Source organism: Panthera onca, chromosome C2 (genome assembly GCF_046562875.1).
Source record: "Panthera onca isolate mPanOnc1 chromosome C2, mPanOnc1 haplotype 2, whole genome shotgun sequence".
NCBI lineage: Eukaryota > Metazoa > Chordata > Mammalia > Carnivora > Felidae > Panthera > Panthera onca.
Window position 1 is genome coordinate 78,140,047 of NC_138347.1, and position 23,044 is coordinate 78,163,090.

The 23,044-nt window shown below is 42.3% G+C and overlaps 1 protein-coding gene across 1 annotated transcript in view; it reads left to right on the forward strand.

The window, feature by feature from the left end:
- The window catches only part of P3H2 (prolyl 3-hydroxylase 2), a 149,008-nt gene extending 127,826 nt beyond the window's left edge, over positions 1-21,182 (forward strand). The window contains exons 8-15 of the mRNA XM_060639523.2: positions 551-645; positions 6,767-6,894; positions 7,454-7,549; positions 8,016-8,166; positions 9,054-9,171; positions 10,149-10,224; positions 15,542-15,682; positions 20,195-21,182. Coding sequence (XP_060495506.1) covers positions 551-645; positions 6,767-6,894; positions 7,454-7,549; positions 8,016-8,166; positions 9,054-9,171; positions 10,149-10,224; positions 15,542-15,682; positions 20,195-20,287 — 898 coding nt within the window. The 3' untranslated portion in view covers positions 20,288-21,182. The remainder of the gene's footprint in view (positions 1-550; positions 646-6,766; positions 6,895-7,453; positions 7,550-8,015; positions 8,167-9,053; positions 9,172-10,148; positions 10,225-15,541; positions 15,683-20,194) is intronic.
- Positions 21,183-23,044: the final 1,862 nt, after the last annotated feature.

A 23,044-nucleotide genomic window follows, 5' to 3' on the forward strand; every position in this document is an offset into this window, starting at 1 on the left:
GATACCCAAGAGTGCACCTGCATATTTGGGTTTATTCAATCCATGGATATTGAAAGGACATCATTGCTATGATCTGGATGTTTGCCAAGTTTAAAACTTGTGTCTTCTTTCTTGGAATAGTCGAGAATCACTACACTAGGTCTCGGTTTATTTCTATTCAGTCATTGTTCAGTGATGCACTCTGCTCCAGACAAAAATAAAACACTCTGAACATTACAAAGATTCACACGATAATTCTTTTCTCTCTGTTGAGACTTAATGTCTAATCCCAAGGGGATAAAGTTATGGATACAATTAACTGTAAAAAAAAAAAAAAAAAAAAAAAAAAAAGGTGCTAAGGAGATTTAGAGAAGTGAAATAGAGCACAGTCTTTGAGGAAATAGAGGTCTTCATGGAGGCAGTGGCAGTTAATTTGATCCTGAAAAACAGGTGGACTTGTGCAAAACAAAAATACACAATATGGAGTCACAGACTACCTGAGTAAGGTGGCTTTTGTCTTTGAGCATCTTTATGCAGTGAGAAATTCAATTCCAACTGTTTTTAACGGCAGGGTCCCTTCAGGAGTGAACGTGGAGGGGGCAGAAGTTCATGGATTGTCAATGGGGAAAAAATCATCACCCAAGATAGATCGAGACTTAAGAGAGGGTAAGTATCTGTGCACTTTTACTTATAGCAGGAGGGAAAGGAGATGAGACTTGGCTAGTTCTTACTAAAATTAAGGAAGAGCCCACTTTCTCTGCAAAGTAACGAGTTAGGACTAAGCTAGGACATTTATAAAATTCTGAAAGCAAGCCTTAAAAACAAGACTGTCTCAGATTTGTGTATCATTGCCTTTGATTTTCAATATAAATGCTTCCAAGGTCACTCCCTCATCTGTTTCCCACAGGAATCCCGTGAGCTGGGCAGGGATTGAATGATCATTGGGACCCTCGGTTAAGTACCTGAGGCTTGGACTGTTCCCAGGGCTTCCTTCTGTTGTGCAGGGAGTGAGTGCTAGATAGTGCAGAATAGACTGCATCAGGGGAACTTGAAGAGGCAGGTCATATGGATATACAAGAGTTAATGTAAGGTGCCTGAGGCACATATGCTTGAGCAGGGCTCTGAGTGATAAGTAGATTCTAGTGAATTGACAGAGGTGTGGAGGGGCCGTTCTGCTGGATAAAACAAGTGGAACAAAGGCACAGAGATAGAGCAGAACATCATATGCCTATTTACATCAGTTCAAAATTAGTGCAAACATATATAGAGTGTTGTCAAAAGTAGTTTATAAATGGAGCTAAACACTGTTATAATAATAAGTTATTGGCCCCAGTGATGGTACTCAGTTGTGACCCTTAACAATTATTATGATAGCTATCTATTTTAGAATTTTTCAAGTAAATTTACCCACCGTTTGTTTGAATACTGAAAGCATCTCATGTGAGAAAAGTGTCCTCACTTCACAGGCAAGAAAAGTGAGGCTCACAGAGACACAGTGACTCGCCTGGTGTCTCAACAGCTCTTAACAGGTTGAGGAGCCATTTGAACCCAGGCATTTGAATCCAAAGCCCATTTTCTCTTCCTTACCTGGAGATGGAACATAGAAGTGTCTAGATATCCAAAGTGTATCCTTTATTGATTAAATACGTGCACGATAAGAAGGCTTTAAAAACCTGCATTGAGAAGTACAGTTCTCCTTTCCCCAACCAGAGAGTATGTCAGCACATTCCTCTAGCTGATTTGAAAATTTCTGGCTCTCTCTAGCTCTCACATTTCCCAGCCCTTTCCTTCCTTAGCTTCCAAGTCAGTTTGAGGCAGTAAACAGGATAATATGCTCATCTAATCTGACCTGGACCTCAGTCTGCAGCCACAAAGCCCGAGCTGTTTTACAAATGCCAGAGAATTTCATGGTCAGCCAGAGTTCACATTGCTTTTTAAGCTGAGAAATCACCCAGGAAGTACATGCCAATAAGCCAGCACTTTTCTGTGGATGTTTGGGAACCTCCAGGATAGTTGCCAAACTTCAAAGCATTTTTTTTTTTCTGGCTACCAGGCACTCTGATGTCCAGAACCTGACTAGGAAGGCTGGTATAAAGAGTAGAGCGGGAGACTGTACAGGATGGAGAGAGACCATGATTGGCTGGCTACCAAATTCTGTCCTTTCTCTAGAATTTGCTTAGTTGAACGGGCTACCGCTTCTTACGATGTTCTCTGGGAAACCACTGGAAAGCCTTCTGTGTAATCACTGGAGATCTAAATAGTTTCTAAATCAGTGGTAGTGGTAGACAGAGGCAAAGTTCCCAACCAGAAAACACTTACATATCTTAGTCTGGCTGAAAGATGTCAGGGAGGCGAGAAAGGATGCATGCTTCACCGTGTAGAATACGTTTCAGCTTTTCTCATCGTCCACAAAGCCATCATCATCTATTCTGGTTACCTAACAGTTTTTAGTAGTATTCCAACTGGATGGCTCTTAAACACTGCAGGAGTGACCCAGGACAGCATCGCAGAGTGACACCACTCCATGGAACGTGCCTCTCCTCTCACTAAAACCATCTGTCACTTACCCATTCTCCTTTCAATACCAGTCTCCAAAGGTCTTGCTCCATAATAATCCCAGTCAGTATAGTAGAAATAACACTGAACTTGGAATCAGGAGTCCCACTTTCCAGGATCAACTAGTCTGATGTGCTGTGCTGTGATGGATGACTAAAGACTTGGTGTCTCTGGGCTGTATGACCCTTGGCTGTGAAAGAAGCCTTGCAACTTTTTGCAGAAGACCAGTGTGAAAAGTCTTTTGTAAACCGTAAAGGGCTATGCTCACATAAGGGCTTGTTACTCAGCACATCCCTGTTGTGACTTGTATGATGTTGTAATATTTACGGTCAAATGCTTCTTCCTGCCATGTGAGCCACAGGCAGTGAGCACAAAGGAATATTTTCCTAGACGATCCCTCTTTATTGCAACCGGAGAGTCAGAGCCAGGCACATACTTTATGAATGAGAGAAGAATTAAGTTGTTTAACTAAATCTCCTTGAGCTGTGGTTAAGAGTTGGCTGAAGCCATCAAATCAGGCCCCAGGAACCACAACTTATTGGACCACATTTTTATTTTTATTTCAATGTTTTCCTCTGTCTGGTGTGCTACTAGTCATTTGTAGGCTGCTAGATGTGCATTTTTGGATAGCAGGGTTTGTTTTGCCTATTTTTTTTTTTCCTTTTGGTTAATAGTTGGGTAGTTGGTTGTTTTTCTGTTACATGCATGCGTAGGAAAGCTCTGTATAAAACTCTCTGCTTAGTGGTGATTCTGTTAACTACGTGAAAAGCAGATATCTAGAACAGATTCTGCCTGAACCTATTGGTGTGTAGGGAGTTAAGACTCCATGCTGCATTTTGTCTCTTCACCTGATTTTTGTGTGTTCCATGTGGCATGCCTGGGGGAATTGTCGATATCCCAGTAGCACTTTTTAAAATATACTCTTTTATGCTTATTAAGATGCCTCAGTCAAAACATAACACAATATACCAGGCATATTTGATGATAATACTATAATAATCAACATAATAATACCAAATACTTATAGAGCACTTGATAATGGTGGACATTTTTCTAAATGTTTTAGTTTTAGTAACTGTTAAAGCCATATTTGAAAATAAGGTAATTATATTTAAAGTAATACACTCTCAGCATAGAAAAGGAAAAAAAAAATAGGACAAAGTACAAAGCAACTGAGCTCACTAAACCCTTATTCAGTCATCCATTTTTATTTGGGTTTTATATCAGAAAATGCTTTTCAGCAAACCTACAAGTATCTTGTCTTGCTTGTTGACAGACCATCTCTTTTACATTTCTAAATGGGAGTGGAATATCCAGTTTACTTTCCCAGATATTTGAGAAACTGCCTCAATTTGGCAACAAATGTTAATCAGCTGTAGAGATTGGAGCAGCCTTTCTCAAACAACCTGTGTTTTATGTTAAGAGGTTCTGCCGGGGAGTGTGGGGGGTCTACTGTTTTTTTATTGCTACCAAAAAATAACACAAATGTAGCAGCTTACAATAACATGCATTAACTATGCCATAGTTCCCACAGTTTCTGAGGTCAGGAATATGGGGATAGCCTAGTTGGGTCCCTTGCTTCAGGGTCTGTCATAGGGTCTGTCAAGTAGTTGATCAGGGCTGGGGTCTCTTTAAGGCTTGACTAGGGAATGATCTTCCAAGCTCAGATGATAGAATTTGGTTCTGAAAGTCTTAGTGGATGGAGGTGTGCAGTTCCTAGTTGATTGTTGACTGGGGGTTGCCTCATTCCTTGCCACATGAGTCTGTCTAATGCAGCCACATGCCTCATCAAACTGCAAGTGGAGAAGGCAATAAACTGAGTCTGCTAGCAGGATAGAAGTTGCATTCTCATGCAATGCAATCACAAAAGTGACATCCCATCACTTTTTCTATATTCTGTTGCTTAGAGGCAAGTTCAAGGCCCCACCCACACTTGAGGAAAGCAAATTATGCAAACCCATGAATTCCAGGAGGCAGTCATCATTAGGGGGCCATCTTAGAGTCTTTCTGCCTGAAGGAAGGAAGGAAGGAAGGAAGGAAGGAAGGAAGGAGGGAGGGAGGGAGGAAGGGAGAAAGAAAAGGAGGGAGGGAGGGAGGGAGGGAAGGAAGGCAGGGTAAGATTAATGGTGAGAACTGCTTCATATTGTTTTGATACTCAGGATATTCATAATGCCTGTGTAGATACTAAAAGTTCTAAGAAATTCTCTTAAATCTTACGTAACCAATGCTCCCAAACACATTTGATTAAGAAACTCTTTTTTCATCAAAAATTTTCTGCGAAACAAAGGCACTGAATTGTGTATGTATGTGTATTTTTTTTAACTCATCCAAAAGATTGGTATTGAAATTATAACTTGTGGTTATATTCCTGGAATCCCAAGAAATTCTGTATTTATAAGGTTTGATGTGGCCCCTAGTGGGTCATGTAAATAACGACCTTATAGCCAAGTACTACTACCATGAGATTTCATACCGCATTGGGTGCAGTTACTGTCACATCAACACCAGTTAGTAATACTTCAGTGGTTGAAGGCTGACAAGAAATGAAGTAGAACAAACTGGTAAGTAATGTATTAGGACCAGATAAAGGCCCAAATTCATCATGGAACACTATAATTTCATAGTAATTTCAACAGAGAAAAGTTGCAGTGGAATGAGTCATTACACACCAAAAATACTATGAAGCATGCTGGCTGAAAAGAACCTGGGCCAGATCAGTTAGTAGAATATTCACATGGAAGGTAGCTTTCTTGTTTCTGCAAAATAACATTAACCATTTCATTAAGATCATTAACTTGAATGTAGTTGGTTTTATGGTCTTGCTTTTATTTAATGTTGTGCATCAGTTTTGGAATTATAGTTATTGGAAACTCTGAGGATAAATATACCATTCATAGTTCTATCATATTGTAAGCACGGAAGCAAAATTGTGGCAAACTAATGTGTCAGCCCTGCCCCTCCTTGGGGGACGTTTCCTTAACAGATAACTGTGTATTACCAAAGATTGAGAAACACTGTCTCTTCACTAATTGTGGGCTGTGGGGACTCTTTCATCCTAACTAGACTAATGAATTTGTTGTTTTCCCAACTTTGACTGGTTTTGTTTTCAAGAAATAGAATAGAAACTTCGACTGGTTTCTTCCTTCTTTAACTGATGTGTTTTAGGCCAGTGGGTTGGTGACCATTGCTTGACTGGGGGAAGAAGGGAGAAGCTGTGCCCCTTCTCCCCCACCCCCCAGTGCCTCCATCCAGGCCAAACTGTTGTTACTGACAGCACCTGCGTCAGGTCCCTTTGGAGTACTATAAAGAGCAAAAACCTGTTTTTCTTTTCTGTTCGGTTTTCTGGTCAAGAGGGTTGTACTCTGTTACATCTGAAGATTTCCTCACCAGCAGAGGCTTTGTCCTTCAGTCATAATGTCTGTGAGGAAAGGGCTTTGTCAGGTCTAGATTTTGTAAGCTACCACCTAAAACATGACCCCAGAGCATCACCTTCTGAAAAGCCTATATGGGCTAATTTCATAAAGATGTGGGCTCTACTCATGGAGAGAGCAGGTGGCTATAGGAAACCTTCCTGTGCAAAGAAAATGATATAAAGATTTTCCCAGAGAACAGAGAAAAGCAAACATTCCAAAAATAAGACCATCTAGAGTCAGTTAAGTGGTGGAAGAAGACGGGGAAGGAGTTGGCTGGCTTGGGTGTGACTGTTCTGGTGATGGATTTACCAGCTGAGTTGTGGAGTGAAGACATTTCTCTACAAACAAGTGAGACTGAGGTGTGTATCTCATGTGTGGGTGCACAAACATGTAATCAAGTAATTGCATGTGATGTTGTAACAGAATTATGGACCAAGGGTTGTGGAGAAGGGTGGGTGCTGTTGCCCAGAGAATTCTGGAAGGTCTTATCAGAGTCATCACAGAGAATCCTGTGAGATTCAGAGTCTACTTTATAGGCTCATCACTGGAATCAGGTGAAAAGATGGTTTATCAAACCCCAAATACTAACAAATGTGTTGATATTATTGTGATGCCACGGAGAAGCCTGACAGTCAGACATCTGTCTTTTTTCCTGAATCCATATTGAATTTATCAGGCTTCCAATTTGTCTTTGCCTTCTTAAGCATTCATGGGCAAATGTAGTCTCATGAATTTCACATTGAAAACTGTTGGGTGCTGTGTGCTCACACCCTTGGGAACAGAGGTAACAGAGAAGACAATGTGTTCTGTCCCTTCAGGTGGTCCTCTGCTCTACGAGAACATCACGTTTGTCTATAACTCAGAGCAGCTGAACGGGACCCAGAGGGTTCTCCTGGATAACGTCCTGTCGGAAGAACAGTGCCGGGAGCTCCACAGCGTGGCCAGTGTGAGGACCAGAGAGGGAGGGGAGCCTGATATTGGGCTGGCCTGGCATGAGCCCTGGAGTTGTCTGGTCCTGGGCTCACTTGGAGTCAGGAACCGGATCTAAAATATTACTTTCTTTAGGACAGGGACATTGACTGTGGGAGCATTTTCATAGCCTTGTTTGGAATTATCTTACTTTTGTCTAGATCTGGACACAGAATGGATCTGGGGTAGTTAGTGGCTTCATACCTAGAACAAGAGCCATTCAGCACATGCCCTGGCTACCATATAAAGTCACTGGGAGAATCTCTTTATTTTAATCGATAATAAACAAATATATTAATCATTTATATTCTACCCATTTCTACAAAAAGTGATATTTTGTAAGGAAAATGTAAAGTTTAAATAAAGATATCTCTTTTGATTGGAAGAATTAATGATACCAGCATCGTGGTAAAAAATAGGGATGGTTCTGAGTATTGACTTTGGTCCTTAGCTTCCTGGCAGTCAAGGAAAAAAATGGAGACCTTATTAATTCATAGTTGTTATTAATAAAGCATCTTCTTGTGTATTGCTTCCAGGGAATCATGCTCGTTGGTGATGGATACAGAGGGAAAACTTCACCCCATACACCCAATGAAAAGTTTGAAGGTGCCACTGTCCTGAAAGCACTCAAGGTACAGTCATAGCTTCTTTTGGGTTTGGGTTCCTAAGTGTCAACCCAGGACCTTCTGTTTTAGATCCTTTCATGTAGTCACCAATTTATCAAACTTTATATCTCATCAACTTGCAACTGACAGATAATATACAGCACCCCTGTCTTCAGGGAGCTCCTGGTCCAATGGTGAAATCATACTGAACCACGTGATTATCCCGTACCTCAAGAGGCATCATTGGGGAGAAAGAGGATAGTTCTCTAAAGGAGAGAGGATGAAGAGATTAGCTTTCAGTGTTCCCTCTGTGATTAGGAAGGGTGACTTTCAATGGCTCATTTTACTATCCCAAATCCACAAGCATGTAATCGTATTCCCACTAGTCAATGCAGACATGCCATCCCTCTGTTGCCTTACTGAAACCTAGCGTCTGTTTTTCTCAAGTCTTCCAATCAACCCAGTGCTATTTAGTGTTCTTATTTTTCTTCAGTTTGGTTATGAAGGCCGAGTCCCACTGAAGAGTGCCCGTCTGTTTTATGACATCAGCGAGAAGGCTCGAAAGATTGTAGAATCCTATTTCATGCTGAACTCAACCCTGTATTTTTCCTATACACACATGGTCTGCCGAACAGCCCTGTCTGGTAAGATTCCAGAGTGTGAACTTGTTCTCTTCCACCCACAGTGACATGAGAAAGAAAACAATGTAACACAAAGCTCTATTACATTTTAGACTAATGGTTTAGCAAAGTTCCAAATTCCTAAAACAGAAGAAACTTGCTAATCCTTATTTTTCCCTTCCTTCTTTTACTCCTTTTTGGTCACCTAAAGTTCCAAACGACCATTGTTCTGCCTATCTTTCCTTTCAAGTCCATTTAAGCAAGTAGCTTAAAGTCACACAGAGAAATACTTTTCTGCTTTAGGCTTTACCTTCCAGGGAATCAGGAACCTGAAAATCACGGTCCCCCTTCGCATCCAAAAGCATTAAGTAGAAGCATGGAAGATGAAGGGATTGTTGAAAGATATGTTCTTAAAAAGGCAGAGACTGCCTCACTCCCTGCTGTCATTATTTCGTCCCTAGATCTTCTCTTCCACACCCTCCTGAGCAGGAGGGAAGGGACAGTGTCATGGGAGAAGACTTTAAGACTTTAACATGTGAACTTTCAGCTGAATCTTTTTTTTTTTTTTTTTTTTTTTTTTTTTTTTACATTTTCATTTCACCCCTCCCCTTTTTCTGCCCTACATGAAGTACAACCCATGGAATGCAGGGCAATTCAATTATGTATGTTTATGTCAGGAAACTTTTATAGCAGAACAGGCAGATGTGACTTGCCCAAGGTTTTACATCAAGTTTGCACCAAACCAAGACCAGTCTCTTGACTGCCTATCTGGTTCTTAAATCTATCTGGGTCTACTTATGTCTCCAAAAATTTCCAAAAGGCACCAGCGATAGGAGAAGACAGTCCGGTTGTCAGCTCTGCTGTTAGAGGTTACTGCTCTCCTGCCATTCTCTCCTTCCATTTTCTGGCAGGTCAGCAGGAGAGAAGAACTGACCTCAGTCATCCCATCCATGCTGACAATTGCCTGTTGGATCCTGAGGCCAATGAATGCTGGAAGGAGCCTCCCGCCTACACATTCCGGGACTACAGGTACAACCAGCACAAGCTTCTAAAGCAAGCTTCTGCCCAACAGTTATCAAAAACCCATGGAAACTAGAAAACTGATCTGTTTTGCTTGTCATTATATCCATCTCTGTGAGGCAGAGATTCTCAAATAAGCTCCTGAAGCAGCTGCCACAACCAGGAAGCGACGTGATCATCTCATATTTTTGCCATAAAATTCCAAGAACGTTTTGTTGCATCTTAATCCACAACGTGCCCATTTTGTTTTCATGTAAAAACTAAAGGGTTTTTCTTTTGTTTTGTTCTGTTTATTTGATCGTTTGGCTTTCACCGAAACATATCCCTTGTCGTATGTATAGTTCAGTCTGAGAAGACCGGGATATGCTGTCTCAATGCACAAAGGGATCTTACAATGCCACTTACCTAGGTCGGCCTTTTATACATAAGAAACTGGAAAGTCAGAGGAAGAAATGGGATGTTATGTAAGTGTGTAAAGAGAATTGTCAGGAGTTATAGCCCTCATGTATATAGTAGTGTGTTAATTATTACCGCAGCGTGCTCCAGACAAAAACATTTCTTGAGCACCCCCTATCTTCAAGGCAAGACCACACCTCCTGGAGTTCTGTAGCTACTTAGGGGAAAAATGCATCCTTTAGAGTTACAAGCATAAAAGGGAAGAAGAGAGTTGTAAGTAGTGTGGGCAGGTGCAAAGGGGTAGATTAAATCTAGTTAGGTGTTCTTGGGAAAAAGTGAAATGTGAGTTGAAGTTTAAAATAGAATTAAAATTTTAGCATAAGTGAAACAAATAAATACTTTGGGGGTAGGGCCCAAACTATATCTGTCCTTACTTACTCTTTAGGGTTAGGAAAGTTGGTTATTTCAATGTCTAGTTCAAAAGAAACTTACCAATCAGGCTTGTCAGTTTACAACCATTTGTCAGTATTCTGTGATGATGGTTTTGTAAACATATAATAGTATACATTTTTTCTTTTTTTTTCTTATAGCGCTCTCCTATATATGAATGATGACTTTGAAGGAGGAGAATTCATATTCACTGAGATGGATGCCAAGACTGTGACTGTAAGTAAACCTATGCAGGCAAATTTATGTAGCATTTATCTCAATCTTGCCATTTTCCGAGGACTCACAGACTATTGGATTTCAAATATCTGAGCTTGAGAATTCAAGAGGTATAAAGGGGCCCAATAAATGTATACATCATAAAATGTTAGAAATGGAATCACCATCTGGGGTGCCTGGGTGGCTCAGTCAGTTGGGCATCTGACTTCAGCTCAGGTCATGATCTCACAGTTCATGAGTTCGAGCCTCGTGTCAGGCTCCATGCTGACAGCTCAGAGCCTGGAGCCTGCTTCAGATTCTTTGTCTCCCTCTCTCTCTACCCCTCCCCTGCTCATGCTCTGTCTCCATCTGTCTCAAAAATAAATAAAAACATTTAAAAAAAAATTTAATAAAAAAAAAAGAAATGGAATCACCAATCATATATATTCTTTAAATTGCCCATCTGTAAAATGGACTAGAAGATATATATACACATATATATATCATATATATTATATATACACATATATATACTATATATATTATATATACATATATGTATATATTATAGATAGTATATATATTATATATATTAGTCTGATGGAAGGATAAAAACACCGATTTTTTTTTTTAATTTTTTAATGTTTTATTTATTCTTGAGAGAGAGAGAGCATGAGTGAGGGAGTGGCCAAGAGAGAGGGAGACACAGAATCTGAAGCAGGCTCCAGGCTGACCTGTCAGCACAAAGCCTGACATGGGGCTTGAACTCACAAGCGGTGGGATCATGACCTGAGCCAAAGTCGGACGCTTAACCAACTGAGCCACCCAGGCTCCCCAAAAAACACCAATTCTAAGTCATCCATGCCTAGGGCTAGACAAATGATTCTACGGAATAGCTTTCAAGCAACGTGGTGTTCTATATGCTTGGATTGAGCATTGGGCTCTAGACCTTTAGTTATCAAAATGTGTGTGTGTACACACACACGTATGTATATATATGATTGACTGTAAGTAAACCTATACCTGAAAATTGATATATATATACATTCATACACACACACTTTGGATGAGATTCTAAATACGCCTTCATAGGTAAAAATCAACAGTTAATTTCCATCACTCTCTTCCTAAGCAAATCAATGCCTCTGGAAAGCCAGTCTACTGAGTTAATAGGCCATATAGCCAGCATCCTTTGGACTTTAAGCCAGAGCACATACACCATGGTAGGGAAACATGTTTTCCAAGGGAAGAGATAATTGAATTGTAAATGGATTATGTAAATGGTATCTTTCTTCCATACAAAATCTAAATAGTTGAGGCATGTATCTGACAAACTTCAAGGATTTTGCATTATCCAAGCTATTTCCACAACTTTTTCTGAATTTTATGTTTTTAATTTCCTATTTTGTACCCTTTACTCATAATGAAACATCCATATATCATTCATGGCATACCTACTGGGGTATAAGCAGATGAGGGGGAACCCTATGGAAATTGTGGTTAAGGTTGTCCAGAAACATTGGAATAATTAAGAAAAATTATTTCATACAGTTTCATGCAATGATGTATATCTAAAAGGCTATCATGACTCACACTTTTTTCTAACAGCTTAAGTATCAACAGAGTATTTTAGTGCTTCATGATCTGGGAAATTAAATCAAAATTGATGATCCGGGTTGTTTATAATCCTGACACAAAATTATCTTTTTTTTTTAAAGCTTCTGTGCAGAAAGCATTTGTTTTCTGAGCTCTGCTAACACTAAAACAAATTTTTAAATGCTTGCATCTCACACAGTTGGAAAGAACATCAGACAGGTGGTTGAAAAGATTTCTTTACTTCTCCTCCATCTAGTGGCCATATTTGGAAATGCTCAATGTTTGAAAGTAAGCGATGCCTGGACTACAATGTGAGAATCAGTCATTCATTAATTATCGAATGCAAGGTTAACTGTAATTCTGCCCTTTAAAAAAAAAAAATTAATGTTTATTTACTTTGGACAGAGAGAGAGACAGAGCATGAGCAGGGGAGGGGCAGAGAGAGAGGGAGACACAGAATCCGAAGCAGGCTCCAGGGTCTGAGCTGTCAGCACAGAGCCCGACGTGGGGCTCGAGCTCACAGACCGCAAGATCATGACCTGAGCCGAAGTTGGACACTCAACTGACTGAGCCACCCAGGCGCCTCTGTAATTCTGCCTTTTAAAGATGTAAAAGCAGATAATACTGCTGTTTAATGTAGCTATACTTTTAACAGAAAGTTGTAACTATTTTAAAAAGTACTGAATCTAACCACCACTACCCCCCCCAAAAAGAAGAGAAATCGGTTTAAACAATGTTTTGATTCAAAAGCTCCAGGTTGACAGATTCATTTTCACAGATTAACTCTACTTCAGATGAACACATATGGTGGAGTTTTTAAGGCATTTTGTGAGTAATTAAAATTCTTAGGTAATCAGCCCAAATAAAGAGAAATGGATAGTGTTACTTTTCGTTTCTTTGACTCTGAAGGGAAAAATGAAGCAGAGAAATGGCTCAACTTAGGGCTTTATATAAGGAAGAAAAGTCTTCTAAGTTTTTTACTTTGGAAAAGTCTGGGAACTGCATGAATAACTAAATGGTGGCTAAAGATTTACATCTACAAGCACAACACAAAGGCTTCTCTGACTTTTAATCATCAGTTAGATGGAAAGCAAAAGGAATTTTCTTTTATCATACTTGGAAGATACATGGATTATTTTCAACAGCAGCATGTTTGTAAAACATGAGTATTTTGGGATTTGGGTTTCTCTGCAAGTTTGAAAGAGATGAAATTTAATAAGTTCTATTTGCTTCGTGAAAAGTTAAATTCAATATGAAACTGTGTGCCAAAATTATGTTTACAGTCATCTAAATTTCTGAACATATTTTCCTGTAGAAGTAATGTCATAAATGAAAATTGTTTATTCCTTTATGTGGCTGATATATATCAGGTGACGCACTCCATTTGATAAAATTAGTTGTAGAGACTTCTGTGAGCCGACACACCTATAATCAATTCCAAATGCTTCAGGCAGCTGATAGCTTCTTTTCCTACACTTTCCCAAGTTCTTCATGTATAAAAGTACTTTCGATTCACCCAATTCCATCAGGGAGAAAGCATTAAATTGTCCCCACACACTTTCTTCAATATTGTAAAATGTTACTGCTGACATTTGATAATCACACAGAAGCATTGGCAACCACGTGTGGTTGAGTGAATCCTTACCAGTGCCAGGGCATAAGCCACTCAGAAAACTGGAAACTAGATCTCAAAGCGGTGTGTCTAAAAAGGCTTTCCACTGGACTTCATATGTTCCAAGTATCATTTATGTTGCTGTTTCTATGTGGAAATGTAAAACACATTCTTTCTCCAGAAAAATGAAATCAGGTTGATGCCAAGGGCACCAATACCTAGCAAACTCTCTAGATTTACCTTAGAAAAGTCACCTTGATGAAGCTGCATAAGGAATCAACTCTCTCGGGGCGACCGAGTGGCTCAGTGAGTTGAGTGTCCAACTTCGGCTCAGGTCATGATCTCACAGTTTGTTTGAGCCTGATGTTGGGCTGGGCTCTGTGCTGACAGCTTGGAGCCTGGAGCCTGCTTCGGATTCTGTATCTCTCTCTCTCTCTCTCTCTGCCCCTCCTCTGCTTGCCTTCTCCCTCTCCCTCTCTCTCTCTCTCCTCTCTCAAAATAAATATTAAAAAAAAATTTTAATGCATTTTAAGAAATCAACTCTCTCCAGGAAAAACAAATCACTCCTCAATTACTGTGAATAGAAGAGTAACCAGCAACTGCTTTTCTCTGCTCTCCCCTTTAACACACACACACACACACACACACACACACACACACACACACACATCTCAGACTTTCTGACTCCTTAATACACCTCCCTCCACCTTTTCATATGTAGGTTATAGTCTAGGGGTACCTGTGTTAGGTAGTATCCAAGGGATTCAGGAAATTTTGCAAATATTCCTCCTGAAGCTGGCAGTGAAAAAATATAGCCTCCCATTTTAAGGTGAAGGAAACCAAAAGTTCTTCTAATGGGCATGTATTCAGAAAATAACTAGTTAAAATGAGCCCCTCTTATCCAATAGTAGAATGGTAACATTTTTTTTCTTTTACTTTAATGTTTTTAATGTTTTTTTAAATTTATTTTTGAGAGAGAGAGAGAGTGGATGAGGGGCAGAGAGAGAGAGAGAGAGAGAGAGACAGAGACAGACAGAATCTGAAGCAGGCTCCAGGCTCTGAGCTGTCAGCACAGAGGCCGATGTGGGGCTCGAACTTGTGAATCATGAGATCATGACCTGAGCCAATGTCAGACGCTTAACTGACTGCTGAGCCACCCAGGCACCCCTACTTTACTTTTCTAAGCTGTAGTATGGAATGAGTAATGTTTCTGTGTTTCTCAAAAAAGAAAAATTAATTCTACTGACATCAAGCACTTCTTAAAATACAGAAGCAAGGCCCCTTATATTCTGTTGGTTAAGTTCACTCGATTTGGAGAACCTGCTCATTTGATCTAACATTTAGGCTCCCCTAGCAGTGTCCCTTTTCTCTCTACCCTCTTCTACTTAAACATTAGTGAACAGTTTCATCTGAGTGACGCACAAGCTTGGAAGGACTATGTCGATCATTTCAGAGCCCTGGAGGCCATGGACTAGGTCTCCTCAAGGGGTAGAGTGTTCTCATCACTGGAAGGATTAAAGCACATGCTGAGGACCATTGGACAGGCATATTGTAATGGCAATTGAAGCATCATATGAAATTAGACTTGCCTTTTATTGTGAAAAGTTCACAAACCATAAATGTACAATTAAGGACAGAGGAGGAGCGCACCCATGGAAAGCCTACCTAGATCAATAATAAAAATCTACCACACTCTAGATGTCCCCTTGATTTGTTTTTGTCATCCCACAATTCCACAAATATGAAATAGACATCTACGTTATGCCAGATACTGTGTTAACACTCAAGGCGGGGGTGGGGGGTGGGGGTGGGGGTGGGGAGGAATAAAAGAGACTTTGTTTTCGTGGAGTTTGCCGGCCATAGGATAGCACATATTGAACACTTGTTCTGTGCCATGGACTGTGCCCGCCATTCTCCCTGAATAATTTTGTGACTCAATTAGATATTATTTTGAACTCATCTTTGCTTTACAGATGAGGAAATTGAACCAATCCATGTCTATTTCAACCCCAAGATTCCATTACTTTGATGCAAAACTTGACCTAAATAATCCCATAGAAGGGTAGAGAAAGGGGTCGTAGAATTCCCATGATACGATATTGAGAGTCTAATTTTCACTTTCCTACTCAGGCCTCTATCAAACCAAAGTGTGGGCGCATGATCAGTTTCTCTTCCGGAGGAGAGAATCCGCATGGAGTGAAGGCAGTCACCAAGGGCCAGAGGTGCGCTGTGGCTCTGTGGTTTACCTTGGATCCACTTTATAGAGAATTGGTGAGTATGTGATCCACTCAGAAGGCCAATTAGATGCCCGAAGACCTGCTTCCTGGATTGATTTCTCCGGAAAGTCCTTTCATTGTTCCATACCCATCAGGGATCTTAGAGATCATAAAAATCAATCAATCAACCAACCAGGTTATTACAGAGTCCTTTATTTCTGGTTTCCAACACTGCCTCTGTTTTCCAAGCAAGCTCAAATTTTCTTGTTCAGATCCATGATGAAGCAATTATACCTCTGATGCCTGTAGTGTGAGGTTGAGAGAAAGATGAGGGGCTCAGAAGGCATTTCTTGATCAGATGGGTTCTAATAAGTGAATGTTTGTGGAAATAGACATCAGAGTGATAGCTGGCAGTCTCTAGTTAGTCTTGAGCTTAGTTACAAACTGTGGCTTCAGGAGAAAGTAACTGCTTTCTGCTGGGCACCAGAAAACTGATTTGTTTTCTCAACAAATCGTTAAAAAGAGCACTGAATAATTTATGAGACACGTGTGGAAGATGATGAGTGAACCTGGAAGTTTATTATTATTTACTATTAACTTAAACATTACCTATTAAAATATTATTATTACACTGGAAGGAGACAATCTGAATAAGGGACCGTGATCCCGTCCTTCTGGATGCCCTGACCAGAGGTAATAGTCTCTATCTGTGAGGCTTCAGAGGAATGAGACCAATGGGTAAAAGCCCATGAGAGGAAAATGTTGGCTCAACATAGGAATGACTTTCAAATTGTCACGACCTTTTGGTGGAGTCGCATGCTTCGGAAGCACCAAGCTCCTTGTCACTAACTGGCTCCAGCCCAAGCCTCGGCAATAGCTTGCCATGGGATGCTGAAATGGAAACAGAAACTTCGTAGTCTTCCATCCCCTCCAGCCCCGAGTACTGACAAGCTCTGAAATTCTAGTCTTTAAAATGGCATTCTGTCCAACTTTCTCTTTAGAGACCTTGCTTGGATTCACTTTAGTCAGAAACTGTTTAAAATTAATTCCTCTGCCTCATACTTTTTTGCCATCAAGTCTGACTCACACGGCTTTTAGGCCACGTTCTGTAAGCATTCTTTCACATACTTCATTTACAGAAGATCTACTTCGTGCCCGGGAAACTCTGTTAGGGGCCCTGGGGGTGCAAGGGTGACAGAACATAGTCTGTGACCGTGAGGAGCTTGGAGAAGTCAACAAGGAAGTAGATCGAAGACAGCAGTGTGGGTTTTGTAGGGGGCATCAAGAAGCTTACTCCTGACCGAGATGATAGCCATCAGTCAGGCACTGAAAGGAAAAAGAGTGGTCCTGACAGGGTTGGGGGGCAGAGCACATAGTTCGAAAACTACAAGGGGGCACCGAACAGTCTCCCTCAGGTGTGATTCTTTGCTCATGCTTCTCTACTCCGAAATGCCAACACTGCCCGCCCCCCCTCATTCCACGGCCACTAGACTCCTGCATCAGGGAATCTAGACAGATGAGTAGACAGGGAGGGTCGTATGTTATTGGAACATCATCACACTCCTTCCTTTCTTTAGTGTTCAATTGAACAGACATTCAGTCTGTTTCATTCCTGAGTATCCCAGCCCTCTCTTCCAAGATATTTTCTATCAAAATAAACTAATACAAAGAAAATTCTTGTGGCTCCTTCCTAATCCAGAGAGCTTTGGGAAACTTCTCCAGAACCCGGGCAGTAGCGGCATCTAGTGGTCACAGGAGGGAATGAGCAGAACCTCTTGAGCAACTACTAGAAAATTTAGCCTAGGGGATTCTCAGGCTCTGCTCCGCACTGGAACCACCCAGAGAGCTTTACAAACTACTGGCATCTGTCTTCCATCCTCAGACATTCTGGGGATCTGGGGATCATTTACTGATACAGAATGTGATCTGGGTGTGGGGAGCTTTAAAACTCCCTGGGCAATTCTAACATGCAACAAAGTTTGAGAGTCCTGAGTTCGGTGCGTCTTCTCAGACTAAATCCCCGAGCAGGGAGAGCCTATGGAGGAGTCGTCAGAGCTTGCCAATTTCTGCATGTGCTCTAGATTGTTTTGAAGGTATCAATTCCCAAGGAGTGGATAGCATCATAAATTCTTAAGGATGTACAATATCAGAAGCTTCAGTTCCCTGTACACGCAGTTCCAGCTCACGAACTTCTTTCCGTTCAGGAGAGATACGATTTGGGATGTCTCTCGTGGCAGTCAGATTTGAGAGTCTGTGCCATTTTTGTACATCAGTTTGTTAAGCAGCAAGTTATTGTTTCCACGTTCATGAAGTAGCGCTCAGGCATCTTAGCATCACAGCAGTTTAGTTTCTGTTATTCCGTACATTGGGTCCTTTGGGTTGACTTCATGTAAGCGTCATTTTCAATTCGGAGGTCTTGAATGGAAAAAGGGCTTTGTTTTCAAGCCACCAAATAGTTTTCCCGTAACTTGCTGCGCAAGGCGTTGTGCTAGGGGCCGGCAATAGGCAACATGGACTACATAAGACATACTCCTGTTTTCAAGGAGCTGGAGGTCAGAATGAAGATTGAGTGCAAGAGCTAAAGTAATTAAAACACCAGGTAAAATTCAGTAAGAATTATTAGGGGCAGTTGCACATGTTAGGGGACATAAAGAGGAAACGAGAAAAGCTTCGTTGAAAAGATGGCATTTAGCATGCAGCTGAGAGAGACATACTTGAAGCAGAGAAGGGACCCTTCATCCACTCATGTGTTTACTCATCAAATATAACGGAGCCCTTGCCAAATGTCAGTGGGTTTTCTGGGCACCTGAGATACAAGGATGACCAAAAAGACGAGCTCTCCTGCTTTCATGGCACTTAACTTCTAGTGGAAAAAGAAAATAAGGAAAAGAGGAAATAATTGAGAGATGTCCAGGTGGTGAGAAATGATGTGTGGAAGAGGGAGCAAGGTAACTGGTTTGAGAGTAAAGGGGAGGTGACAAATCGTGAGGGTGCTCCAGACAAGTGACATGCGAGTTGGCATCTGAGTGACAAGAAGAAGCCAACTGTGATAAAGGTCCTGGGAAGAGTATTCCAGGCAGAGACCAGGTTGCAAAGGCCCAGAGATCAGAGGTGGCTTGGAGTGGTTAACACACCAAGAAATCCAGAGTGGCCAGAACATGGTAGGCAAATGCAAGATGGACAGTGGTCTGAAAAGGGGACACAGAGGAGGAGGAGTCAGACATGACAAACTAGTTAAGAATCATGAATTCTATTCTAACTGGGGTGGGGAAGCCATGTGCCCTCCTCTGCTCCCCACTTACCCCCCAACCTAGGAAGTTACAGAATAGGAAAGGCATTGTCATACTCTAGTACGTACAGGAAAGGAAGCATCTGGCCTACATGTTGTGGGCTAGAATAGTGATAGAGAAGGTGAATGAACATGGAAGGCTGCAGGTGCCATTTGGAAGTATACCAACTGGACCTGCTGACGGTTTGATGGATGGAGAAGGGAATGCCTAGGATATGATGGAAGCATCCAGAAATACCTTTAACCTAGACTAGGGCAAGGGATTTCTTGGAGAGTGCTGCATTCGGGGACTTTGAGGTAACTCAGGAAGTTACAGAACAACGTGAGGTGAAAAGAGAAGGCAAGGAGAACCAATGAAGAGAGAAAGTTCTGACTCGGGCAACTCCTTATAAGCACATCAAGAAGATAGGGCCTGAAAATTCAAGTAAAAAGAACCCAAGTAAAGGTTGTGAGCTGTGAACCAGATAGTGACAGGGTCCGAATTAAAGTGCAGAAGGCCCATTAGAAGCATGTGTGAGTGGGTGTGAAATGGGAATATGATTTGGAAGCTGAGTTTGATGAAGAGAGCCTAAACCTGTGGTTCTGAGGTGGGAGCAATTTCGCCTCCCAGGGCACATTCAGCAATGTCTAGAGACGGAAGGGAGGTGCTGCTGGGTACCTGGAGTGGGCAGAGGCCAGGGATGCTGCTAAACATTCTACAGGGCACAAGCCTACCACCACCACCAAAGAATCATCTGTTCCAAAATGTCAGGAGTGCCACAGTTGAGAAATCCTGCTCTAAACTAAGGCAGCAGTAATGTGCACTGAAAAGGAGTGGAAACAGGAGGTAGAACAGAGGGGAGTAGGTGATTTATCAGACCCAAGGAACCATGGCTGGGCTATTAGGGCAAATGGTGAGCAGGGGCAGTCTTCACTGACAGAGAGAACTTATGTGGAGGACCAGCATAGGTGTGCGGGGCAGAAAACGCTGACTCCAACCTGAACACCGGATTGAGAACTGAGTGGGAGACATCTATGGAACCACAAAGTAGAAAGGGTATGGATCAGTTGAATACACAAGACTTCTTGGCCAAAGAGAAATCTTGGAAAGTAATTGCTTAGGGCATGAGGCAGTCAGCAGAAGGCACCAGTCGAGGGACAGAGATGAGGTTTAGTCTTTAACTGGATCTAGCACCAATCTATGCACAGATGGATGCCTGGAAGTGTTTGGGAAGCACCTGCCACTGGGGCTGATTCTGATTCTTGTAAGAGAAATGTGTAAATTATCTTTTTTTGTAGGAGCGAATACAGGCCGATGAAGTGATCGCAATTCTGGATCAAGAACAACAAGGGAAGCATGAACTGAATATCAACCCCAAAGATGAGCTATAAAAATGAGGAAAGAAAAAGTTCTATCAGATATTTATTTAAATTGTTAATCTTATGAGAACCTTTTTATTTTTGTACAGAGCCATGGTATAAATTAACAGGTTAATCCGAGTCACCAGAGCCCCCTTTTGTTCTCGAGGATGCTTGCTTTGCCTCACTCAGCCTGTCTATCTTGGTTTTTCATCGGGTCATCAACCCTCCCCCACCCCAACCCCCACACATGTGCATACACACACGCACCTCGTTTGTTGCACATGCGAAAGCTGAAGCAGAAAGAATAAGCGCATTCTTGGCGAAACCACACCTCTCATGCGTGCTCCAGTTCTAAAGTTAGCGTGTGATTTGGACGAGAAGCCTTTCTGGCCCTGTGCCCTTGAGCAACACCCTCTCCCAGTCCTGGCAGCCATGAGCTGGAGTCTGAGGAGCCCCCAATGGGGTCTGCACTGCCTCATGCGTCACTGATTGGCTCTGAAAAGCATGGCAGAAGACGGAGGGCCCCAGCCTTCGCAGGGCCTTGGTGGAGTTAATTGGCTCTGGTATTTTCACCTGAGAACAAAGTGACACTGGAAGCTTCGATTCATCCTCCACAGTGCTCCAGAAAGGACTGCCCTCAGACTTGCGTCTTTTAAAAGGTGGTTCAGTGGGTTGAAATAGAAGGACTCTTCACCCCGGTGACTTGGGAAGAAAATCTTCAATCCTGCCTGAATCAGGGCACCGCCCACACATTGCCTGAGTGTGGGGTCCTTTGGCCAGAAGGGGCATTTCGTAAGAAAGATGGATTTCTGACTGATTCCAATATTCACCTGCATGTATTTCGGTGTCCCCTCATCTTTGCTGCTATCCAGTTCACAGATTTGTGCTTGTGTCTGACTGTTTAATACAGGGAGCCTTATTCTAACATCTGGCATTTATTTGTCTTCTCCCAAATGTTTGGTTTGTCTTCACGGAATGGCTTTGTGGCTTTGCGGACAGCCCAGGGACACCATTGGGCCATGACTAGTTCTGCTGGCAGGTGCTTTGGGGCCACAAGGAAAATGGAAGCACTATTTTTGAAGGAACAGAAATGGTTAGCAGCGGTGTTAGTCTGGAGAACCACTGGTCTGCGGCCAGAATTCTCAGGAAGCTCTTCAGAGACATTGTTTGGGGTGGAGCCCTGGGTGGTTCCGGCCTGGGGGAGCCTGTGCCGCTAACCAGTGGGAGATTCTCTGCCTCTTCTGATGGGCACTGGTAGAGGAGTAGTTCTTAAGTGAGCCAGCAGATCAAAACGTTTTCTGAAAATCACATTTACTCTTTTGCCGTTTATGATCGTGGTTGACAATAAGCATATTCATCCTTTGAGACTGAAAAACTGAGTCATAGTGAGTTATGTGCCGTCTGTTTCCCACCCAAGCTCCAGTTGGGAGAGCCCAAGGAGCATTAGATTATAATCCCAGTTGGATCAAGTATGCCTGTGTGACCTGGAGCTACTGTCTTTCCCTTTCTGGGCCTCAGTTGCCTTTTCTGAAAGCCACATAATTGGTTATAATCATTTCCAAATGCCCTCCACCCTCTCACTCAAACTACAAAGCAGATAAAAGACAAAAACAAGACGATCTTAGAAATGTGTGCAAATACAATCAGATTCACTTTGACAAACACTCGGAGAATCGGGAATGGGTTCGTTATGTACACATGTGATTTCAAAAACTTTAAACCCAACTTTAGGGCTAAAACGTCCTGAGCTTTGAAAAGGTAGATTTCTGTTTGCTTGCTGTCTCGCTGAGAAGCCGGTGCTAGCACTCTGATTTGCTGATAGGAGAATCTGGGAAAGATCTAATTTCTGTTTTCTGGCAGCAAGGCATCAACGAAGAAAACAGTCTTTGGCTCCTTGTAGCTCCCACTTCCTGGGTGCTGGGGGAGCCCCAGGAGGGGCAGGGACTTGGGCACTGATGCTGAGACGCCGCCCCGCATAAAGTGGGTGATGGCCTCCATAGATGTCGTGTGGATCTGTGTCGTGAGCCATGTGCTGACTGCACAGAGGAGTGATTCCTGTTTTTCAGGTTGCCCATGTCGTTTTACACCTGGAACATCATGTATCCACTAAAGCGTTTACTGTTTAATCTGCTCCGAATCAAACCATACACGATTTTCTTCAGATAGTTAGGGAGTGTCATCAGATGACTTGAGACAAACCTGAGCCGGGGCTGCTGAGTCGAGTGATGTGAGGATGCCCGGCCAGGGCGTCCACTACAGGGAGGGGTGCCTTTTTCGATTTAGCCCGAGATGGTACTTACTCCCCAGTCTATGGACCTGGACGGCTGTGTCGATCCAGAAGCGGTGCCTTTTTCTGATTCACTCAGAAATGCTGTATGTGCTGGAGACAGCCCCGACTGGAAGGCCCGCCCACTTATTATGACCTCATGTCCGGGCCTCTGCGGCTATACCTCTTGGGGAACTACCACTGGTCTGATGACCATCCCTCCTTTGGGTGAAAAGCCTGCAGTTTCACAAAGCTTTTATTTTCATCGTATTATTGCATTGGATGCTTCTAAGCAGAGCTTGCTCACACACTAGCACCCCAGGACGTGTTCTGGGTACAGATCATTATGCCACTTCCCAGATGAGGAAATGGACGGCAGTGGAGGGAAACTGGAGGCTGTGATCACTTAGCTTGGAATGTCTGTGTCTGAGGTAGAAGCACAGCCTTTTGAACCGGAGGGGAGAGGGGCGCCTGGGTGGCTCAGTCGGGCAAGTGTCCTACTTCGGCTCAGGTCGCGATCT